General features: G+C 26.9%; 2 protein-coding genes across 2 annotated transcripts; one reads left to right on the top strand and one right to left on the bottom strand.

The window, feature by feature from the left end:
• Nucleotides 1-1,504: 1,504 nt before the first annotated feature.
• LOC110647814 (probable F-box protein At2g36090) lies at nt 1,505-2,744 on the top strand. Its single transcript, XM_021801803.2, is given in 2 exon segments — nt 1,505-2,088; nt 2,091-2,744. Coding segments are annotated over 2 exon segments (1,152 nt in total). The 5' UTR covers nt 1,505-1,580; the 3' UTR covers nt 2,735-2,744.
• LOC110647815 (mitochondrial import inner membrane translocase subunit Tim13) lies at nt 2,645-4,353 on the bottom strand. Its single transcript, XM_058153787.1, has 2 exons — nt 3,770-4,353; nt 2,645-3,138 (listed from the first exon to the last, which is right to left on the bottom strand). The coding sequence occupies exons 1-2, from the start codon at nt 3,884-3,886 to the stop codon at nt 2,989-2,991; spliced, it is 267 nt and encodes an 88-aa protein (XP_058009770.1). The 5' UTR covers nt 3,887-4,353; the 3' UTR covers nt 2,645-2,988.
• Between the last annotated feature and the right edge of the window lie 5,704 nt (nt 4,354-10,057).

Here is a 10,057-nt window from a genome sequence, read left to right as displayed (position 1 = left end):
ACATTTTAACAATATAATATAAAAACATAAACAAAATTTAATAGTTATTTTATAAAATTAAATAAAATTCAAAACAATTAAAAATTAGAATTTATTAATACTTAATTTTATAATGTAGCACGCCTTACTTGACTACACTGTAGACCGTGTAGAGGGTGTTACATTGATATTGGGTAAAATTTACATATTAATCACTGTATTTTTGAAATCTAACTATTTAGTTCTTAACATTTTAATAAACCTACGTATTTATCCTTGCCATTAGAATCACAATTATACCGCTATTAGTTTTAATAAAAATGACCAAAATGCCCTTTAATATATTTTATATTTGAAATAATTTAGTCTCTAAGATTTGAGAAAAATCTACATATTAGTACATGTGAATTATAATTATTAAAAATATAGATTAATTATTTTAAGTTCCTTAAAAATTTTAATTAATTACAAAATTATCCATATATTTTACAAAATGACAACTAAATATTATAATTATTTATAAATAAACGCTTAAATTTTTGTAATTAATAAACATATAAAGATTAATTTGTAAATAGTTTTAATTATTAAAGTATGAATTAATTACTTTAAAATCCTTATATTTTTATTAATTACAAATTCATCCTTACATTCTAACAATATAATATAAAAACATAAACAAAATTTAATAGTTATTTTATAGAATTAAATAAAATTCAAAACAATTAAAAATTAGAATTTATTAATACTTAATTTTGTAAAATTTCACCCCATTAATTAATAGTTATTTTGTAACAATAACTATTAATTATGTTAAAAATTTTAACATGTAATTACAAATTTTTAATTTGTAAAATTGAAAATTAAAATAATTAAAATTTTTAATTTTGTCACATGAGGAACTATTTGGTTAATAAATCAGAACCTCAAGAACTATTTTCTTGCATATTAAAATTCATAAACAAAGGGCATTTTAATTTTTTTTAGATTAATGGTAATTTGAAAAAATTGGATGGACAAATTAATATATAAATTTATTAAAATATCAAATATTAAATTGACTAAATCTCGAAGATTTATTTATAAGTTTAATTAAATTTTAAAAATTAAATTATTTCAGATAAAAAAAAATATAATAAAAGTATTTTAATTATTTTTACTAAATTAATGACAATTTAAATGTAATTTTAATGATCGAGATTAATTTATAGATTTACTGAAATATTAAGCTAAATTGTACTTTATCCATTAATTAATGGATTAGGAACATGTTCACACCGCTTTGGTTTAGTTGCTCTCCTCAAATTTAAGGCTTAATAAAGGAGGATGTAAGACGCGTGCAAGTGGCAGTCAGTCATTGAAATGTTTAACACACGGGTCAAAAACGTCCGCACTGACTAATTTCCCAACTGACCTGCACTTTGCCCTTATCCCTTTGACGCTGCAAAATTTGGATATTGGACACGGCACACTGCTTATTCTTCTCATCTGACAATTCTTTTAACCCACATGTCAACATATACAAACTATATATGGGAAATTCTTGCATGTACATTTCACTTCCATATCCAACCCCAAGACGCCTAATTCAGCAATTGTAGATGGCTGCGAAGATCAACACAGATACCACAACGGACCATCCTATGATATGCCATCTACAGGGCATGTGCAGTGACCTTGTGGCAAATATCATGTCTCGTGTCGATGGTTTAGCCTTGGCCTCCCTCGCTTGCACCTCTTCTGACCTCCGAGGCATTGCTCGACACCACGGGCTGTGGGAAAATCTATGCCACTCCACTTGGCCTTCTACTGCGCGGGCACAGCATCTCATTTCGCCTTCACTCATCCGCCATTTCGATCAATTCTTCGCTGATTCCTACCCATTGATATTCTATGACGAAGCTGCCAAACACAGCTCTCCTAAAGTGGAAACTAGCACTTCTCCTCCTGATTTTGTGTCGCTCGTAGATATTTATTACAAGAACCAATGCGTCCTCTCCAGAGTTCTACACGGCATACCTGAAGCTGTAGATGTATCGACCCCCAAACTCATGGATGACAACTGCTACATGATTTCCAGTGAACGCGCGCAATGGTTTCTGAATTGCCCATTAATCTACAACTGCTGGACCTCACACATGATGAGGAGGAAGATGATGATGATCTTGGCTATGCTGATATTGACAATGACAATCTTGGTCACACCAACAACAGTGAAAGATCAACTCTGGATGAAAAATCAGATAACTGCAAGGAGCTCATGGAGGACCTCAGATTGAGTTGGGTGCTGTTAGACAAGAAGACAGGCAAGGCAGTTAATCTCTCAACCTGGAAGCCATTTACAGCACAGACTATCTGGCCACATGGGGACTATGTAATGCAGTTTGGTAGCATTATACCCTTTGAAGAGAAAGTGCTGCCTCAAAAGCTAACCAGGTGCACAATAACAACTAAGTTTAAGGTGACAGAAATGCATGGGAATTTTCAGTGGAGGCAAATCAGCATGAGCGTTGAGAATGTAACAGGCTCCCTGCTTGATGGAAAGACGAGTTTGATGATTCTGAACAAGGCACTATACAGCATGCGAAGCACAAATTGGCTTAAGGTGGAAAATGGCTTAAATCAATATGAAAAACAAAAAAGAGGGTTAATTAGGCGAAAGGAATTGAAAGAAAATTTGGCTAACAGGATTTATATCTCGGTTGAGATTGTAGTTTTAACACTTCTTCATCATACTATTAGTAAATTATTTTAGCATTCTCAAATCATAGTTGCAAAATTTATTGTTCGTGGAATGCTAAAACAATTGCTATAACACAGCTCTGAATCCACTAACATTGTAATAGCCCAAGCCAAGCCCAGAGTAGAACACAGTTTAGCATGGCTGAGCATAAGCTAGTACTCAATGCAAAGAAAAAATTGTCCCATCGTAAAATGATAGAGATTCAAGTAAGTATGAAAGCAAAATCTTCTCATATGGTGCATTCTTCGGAGAACTTTCTACTAAATTCAGTGTGGTGCATTGAAAAGAGCTCTGCTAATGATGCCAGTAGCCTCTATGTAACGGTCCACACACCTGGAGATACAGCTACTCTCACTCCCACTGAGGCTTGAACTTGGTTTTGTGATGCACTTCTCAAAACATTTCCCCCTAACAGTCTGCAAGGAGCACAAAACATAATTAACTAACTACACAACATTACGCACATAAAATATTTTTCATGTTATGTTCAGGTACAACATACCTACTCCTACTTTGCAAACAAGAATTCAAGCAAGCAATATGGGCTGTTTCAAGGAGAGGCATCATGTATTCAGAAGTACAAGTGTAAGAAAATTCATTAGAATTTGGCTAATATAGTGAATTTTCAAAGCACACCTACAGTAGCTAATACGATTTTCAATAATGTACACAAGCCAAAGTGAGGACATGGCTGGTGCTAGAGACCCTTAATTGACTAAGGTTTGTTAATCAGTGAATTCATCTTCAGGGCAAGAGCATATGTCAGAAGAAACATGGCAATGATCTCAACATTGCATAAGAGAACAGAGGAGAAGACCATGCTGCGATTATCTATTCATTTTTTACTCAGATCGCATCTTTTAAACACCACTGGATCTTAGTAACTTTCACTTCAAGGCCATAGAGCTTCACAAATATACCTAACACAGATGCATTTTGCTTGGAATGTACTAAAACATAAAAGCGAAAACAGGACCAACCCAAGATTTCTATATAAGAAAATTGTCAATGTATGAAACTGTGAGCAGAGAAAGATAGAAAGGAAACCTCGAGGAACTCCTCAGCATAAGCCTGGGCAAGCTGAGTCTTCAACTGGTCCATGAGGTCCGAAGATGAAATATTAGACGAACTTGATCCAATTGACGGTGATGAAAAAGAATCCATCGCTGCTTCTTGCTCTTCTCTCGACGATGTGCGACACTATCTTCTGCGGTGAAACAGAGACATGTATAAACCCTAGAATTACAATAGGTGTGCAAAATTGCAAAGGCAAATACAAGCCATAAACCTGAAGAATAGGCCCCCAACTTTACTTCATGTAATGCAAACAATATGGCCCTATGGACCAATAATAGGCCCATGGAAAGTCATCAGCCTGAAGATGTCTTGTGCCTATGAAGTCTGATTTCTGAACAGTCAAGAGTGGGTGTGGGCGCAGCAACAACTGAGATTTACTGGCTTGGCGTCTTGGTCCAAGTCCAACTATTAAACGTAGGAAACAACTCCTCCAATGAATTGAATCTTCCAAGAAACTGCTAGGTAAAAATTCCAAAGGCGCAAACCTTGAGACCTTGGAATTTTATATTTTCATAGTGTCAATGGGTCAATGAATTTCTTCTTTTTTTTTTTTCTTTTTTTATTATTATTATTTTTTTTTTTAAGCACAAACCTTGGCATAGAGCCCCTGAAAATCCAGCCATTTACTGGTGTGTCCCATGGAACTAATGTATGCGTCACATTTTCAATTGTCAAGTGGCCTTATATATATATATATATATATATATATATATATATATATATATATATATATATATATATATATATATGACAAGCCATATAGTCAAGTAACCAAAAAATTACCACAATCATCCGATTAATAATTTAATTTATCTTTAATTTGGAATATTCAAGATCATTTAATTTTATATATTTTAATTAATAATTTATATAAAAATATATTTTTATTAACAATTTATATTTTTAAAAGTTAATAATTTTATAAAATATTTAAATTATTTTTATTTAAAATATAATATATAAAAAGTATAAATATTATTATAAAAATTTCATATTTTATATTTCATTAATTATTTATATTAATATTTTTTTAAACCTAATTTATTCCAAACTAAATTATATATTATTTGAATCCATATGATCAAGTCATTCCTGTATGGATCCTTAATTGTGTGTGCATGCCAAAAATTAAGGATTAATTGTATATAATCTAATTCATCATTAGAAGCCGATAGTATTAGAAATTAGATAAAAGGAAGGGATAAATTTCAATAACTATTTCTGAACTTATATAGTTGTAACACTACAGGCTTTCAATTTTAAAATGTAACATAAAACTCTCATGAACTTTCAAATTTTGTACAGTAAAATTTTTCTGACTTTCAATTACTAATTTTTCAATTGGAAACTGATGTGAATAGCTCCTGCATGGCGCTTAGTCAATATTTTTCTCTCCTCTATTATGCAAAGAGTAAAATTATTCTCTTTAAGCATGAAAAATTATTCTGTCTATAGAGAGAAGAATGATTCAATTTACATATGGCTTGAGAAAAAAAAAAAAAAAGTAATACTAACTAAGTTCAATGCTGGAACTATTTAGGTCAGCATCTAACTGAAAAATCAGTAATTTGATATTAGAGGGATCTTACTGTGCAAAATTTGAAAGTTGATAGAGTTTTATGTTATATTTTTAAGTTTAAATATTATAATATTACAACTAAATAAGTTTAGGGACAATTATCAAAATTTATCCTAAAAGCAAGGTAGCCGCCAACCGGAACATGTCTAGTGGTCTATTAGATGGGCAGAGCAGAAATTTTGGAATGAAGTGGCCCTATATTCCTATCCTGCTGCTACAAAATGCACCGGTGAATATAGTTATAATATGGTTCAATTTAAGCACAAAAGATAAAGATTAGGTTAATTATGTTTTAGAATTGATAAATTAAGTTAATTTATCTTAATTTTTGTTGTGCACAATACACGGAGAAAAATGAAGACTATTGCCTTTAAATATTAAATTATAAATTAATTCTTAATATTTTTTAAAAATAATAAATAAATTCTTATAATTTTTCAATATTTAAAAAAAATCTTTTTGTAAAGATAATATTTCCAAAAAATATTTTCGATATTGAAATTATTAAACATTTGATTTCGATTTTCAAATTAATTTAAAGTGAAATTGAGAGTAAAAAAAATAAATTGATAGTATTTTTATTTTAATTTCAATTGAATTTTTTTCTATTATTATTTTTATTTTTTTATAGATAAGGTATAAAATTGGAGCGGTAAAGGAGAGAAATTGAAAAATAAGGAGTACAGAGAGAATGACAAAATTTTAGATTTTTATAAATTTTAGAGATTACATTATAAAATGCTAAAATTTGTATTTAATTCAAAATTGTATTAAATTTTAGGGTCTAATTAATTGAAATTTTAAGTTTTATTTTTAATTGAATATGACTGCTAATTTTAAGGGTTAATTTACTTGTTTTCCAATTTTATTTGGTTATGTAAATTTTTTGTTTCATTATTTTTCTACAGAATATTAATTCATGAAACCTTTTAATTTTTCATCAGAATCATGAGCTAACTCACCGTAAAATTTAAATTTCCAAAGAAAGAACATATATAAATCATATATATTTATAATCTATAATATATATAAATATATGAAGGAGAAGGAACATTGAAAATTCCAAAAATAATTATAATAATTTATTATTATAATAATAAAAGACTAAATTTAATTAGCTATGTAATTTAAAATTAATTATGATGATAAATAATTAAATTTAATTAACTAATGAAAACTCAAATTAATTTTAAAATGAGTAGAATTCTCTTTATATTATTTATGATATTAAAAAATTGAAAAAATCTAATTAAATTATAAATAAAATTGTTGAAAAAAGAAAAAAAATCTTTTTCTAATAAAACTCTATTTTAAGTTTATAAGTATATATAATATATTTTGAAAGAATATATATATTCATTGTTATTTCTTTTTCTTTTAATATATATATATATATATATATATATATATATATATATTAAAAGAAAAAGAAAAAGAAATAACAATGAAAATAGTTTTCCTCAAGAATAATTATATATAATTGATTTTTTTAATTTATTATATTAGAATAATTTTTTAATAAATAATAATTTTATTTGTATAGATTTAGTAATGAAAGTTCATCGTTGATTATCTTTAGCGATAAGATATTCAATGTTAATACTTCAAGCAATAACAAACTATTTTATATAAAGTCATCACTAATAAATTTTAGCATGCCCTATCCGTAGCTAATATTTTCAGTAGATAGAAGTTATTTTGAACAAATTTCTAGTTAATCATTTTTAGCGATGAGTTATCCATTGCTAATACTTTTAGTAATAAAAATTTATTTAATATAAATTCGTTGTTAATAATTTTTTAGCGATGACTTATTTGTTGCTAAATTTATAAATAATTTCAATTTCTAATATTACTATAATGCATATAAATTAAAATTTTAATATTATTTTAATAATAATTATACTTATACTAAAAATTCTATTATAATTTTGTATCCTTAAGTATTATTAATTCATTAGAAATTATTTAGTTTATTATAATAAAATTAATAAATAATATTAAATACCAAATCTCTCTTATAGTAATTTATTTTTTAATTATTCTAAATAATTATAGACTTATAATGTTAAATTATAAAATTATTATTAAAAAATAACTATTTAATTAACATAATTATAAACTTATTATTAAAATTAATTATTTAATTAAATAAAAAATTTGTATTGACATCAATAAATAAAAATTCTAATCCTATTTAATCACAAATATTTATTTGTTATAAATTTGTAGTTTTTTTTTTAAATATTAGTAATAGATAGCTTTTACGTTTATGCACTTTATTCTCGTGCAATAAGACTTAAGCTTAATAAATTTTGACTTATAGTGTGATTTTTTTTTTTTGGGTTTTTCACTGCATTTTTGTGTCTTTTTTCTCCAATCGACAAAATCTATTTATGAGTTTTTAAATTTTTTAAGTTTTTATATGTCACATGTGTCATTTTTATGAGAGCTGTTACGTGTGAATGTGATTACTAAATTTTGTTTTTATTGCTAATTTCAAATGAAACCAATATACTTGCAAATTCAATGATATTTATATAGAGATTGATTCTCCTATTTTTTTATATTTAATATTGATGCATTCTATAATATTCAGGATGATTGATATTATTTTTACATAAAAAATATATTTTACAAGTAATTGTATGAGATTTTAATTTTCTTAGGTTTATTTAGTTTAAATGTAGATTAATTTTAATTTGTTAATATTCTCATGTTTATGAATATAATTTTTATTTTAAAATTTATTACTCAATCTTAGTTAGGTTATTGATTTTAACCATAGGGTTATTAAAAAAAAATCTAATTATATTTTTGCATATATTTATGTGAAAAAATATGTTTATCTTAATATTAATTTTAGGAAACATTACTATTTAGTCCTATATTTTAACAAAACTAACTTGTTGGTCCCTATATTTTGAAAAATATACTTTTTAGTCCATGTATTTTGCTTCCATTAAACTATTTAGTCCCTACGTCAAATTTTTTATTATTCATGCTATTCAAACTACTATTTAGTCCCTCTATTTTAAAGAAACTAATTAATTGATCCCTATATTTTAAAACATACTACTATTTAGTCTCTCTATTTTAGTGAAACTAATTAGTTGGTCCATATATTTTGAAAATATATTATCGGATAAAAATAAAAATTTTATTATGTGAAGACTAAATCTAAATTTATATATTTTTTTTAAATTTCCAATTTCTTAGACATCATTTTTGTTTTTTATCTATTGGAAAATAATTTTTCTTGATTACTTAGAAATTTAAGAAAACTGATTAACTTTTTTGTGTGTAAACAGCTTGTACTATTTTTTATCAATAGATGAAACAAATAGAGAATGAGAGGGAGAGCGGTGTGAGCGTAGAAGAGAATAAACATGGAGAGAGAGAAATAAGAAAACATAAGAGAGAAATAAGGGGAGAGGATTAGAGTAGTTTAGGTATAAAAAATAATTACGGGACTAAATAGTTAATGAAGTTAAATTATAAGGACTAACTAATGTATTTTTTTCAAAATATAGGGACTAACTAATTAGTTTTACTAAAATAAAAGGACAAAATAGCTGTTTGACCAGTATTAACTAATGAAAAAATTGACAGAGGGACTAATCAGTTTAACAAAAACAAAATACAGAGACCAAATAGTTAGTTTTATTAAAATATAGAGACTAAATAGTAATTTATCCTTAATTTTTAAGTTGTTATGTTTTAGATTTTTTAAATAATAACAGCGAAAGGAAGATATGAAAAGAAAAAGAAGAAAAAAAATTGACTACTTGAGAATATTAATTATATAATTAATATAAATTAATTAAAAATGCATTATTAAATTTACATTAATAGTTTAATCTATAACATATTTATAACATATATAATATAATCTATAATTTAAAAAATAAAATACTTATTAAATATATTAAATAGGTTTTAAAATTATTTGTCTTAAACAATATGGTAATATAAAATTTTAAGATATTAATATAATGAAAATGAAAATGTCTTGCTCATGATGGCATGATCTCTCTAGCCTTCGATAGTAAGTATCCTAGTTCACAATGGAATCTCACTTTGAAACCTTAACACTTGCAAATGATGAAGAGGAAGCACTTGATCTAGCGTCGGCGGATACTGGTGACACATTCTGAAATCAACGAGCTTATGCTTCTAGGGCATTTATTGACAGATTGATCAATTAATTTTGGAGCCACGAGAAATACTTTGTCAAATCTCTAGCATCCGAGTAGAGGCGTTTTTATGCAAGAACTGGGATCACATTTGTTTCTTTTTTAATTTTTTCACCTAGTGGACTTGAACCATGTTATTGAAGGGGCTTTGGTCTTTCAATAAACATCTCTTGGTGACCCATCATCTTCTGCCTAGAAAGAATCCCTTTGATGTTGAGTTTCATATAACATTATTTTGGGTTCAAGTTCACCATGTTCCAGTAGGGTATGTAAACAAATCTGTTGCAAAGTTACTTGGTGATTTTCTTATGAAATTCATTGGATATGATTTTGCTATAAGCAATGGTGGTTGGAAAAGTTATATGCATATTAAAGTTGCCATTGATATTAGAGTGCTTCTTAAGCGCTCGAAGAAAGTCTTGACTGAGAAAGAATATGGCTTTATTGTTCATTTTCAATATGAAAGACTACCCATATTTTGTT

This window comes from Hevea brasiliensis, chromosome 9 (genome assembly GCF_030052815.1).
Source record: "Hevea brasiliensis isolate MT/VB/25A 57/8 chromosome 9, ASM3005281v1, whole genome shotgun sequence".
Classification (NCBI taxonomy): Eukaryota; Viridiplantae; Streptophyta; class Magnoliopsida; order Malpighiales; family Euphorbiaceae; genus Hevea; species Hevea brasiliensis.
The sequence above is the reverse complement of the archived record's forward strand: the minus strand, read 5'-3'. Positions and strand labels throughout refer to the sequence as shown.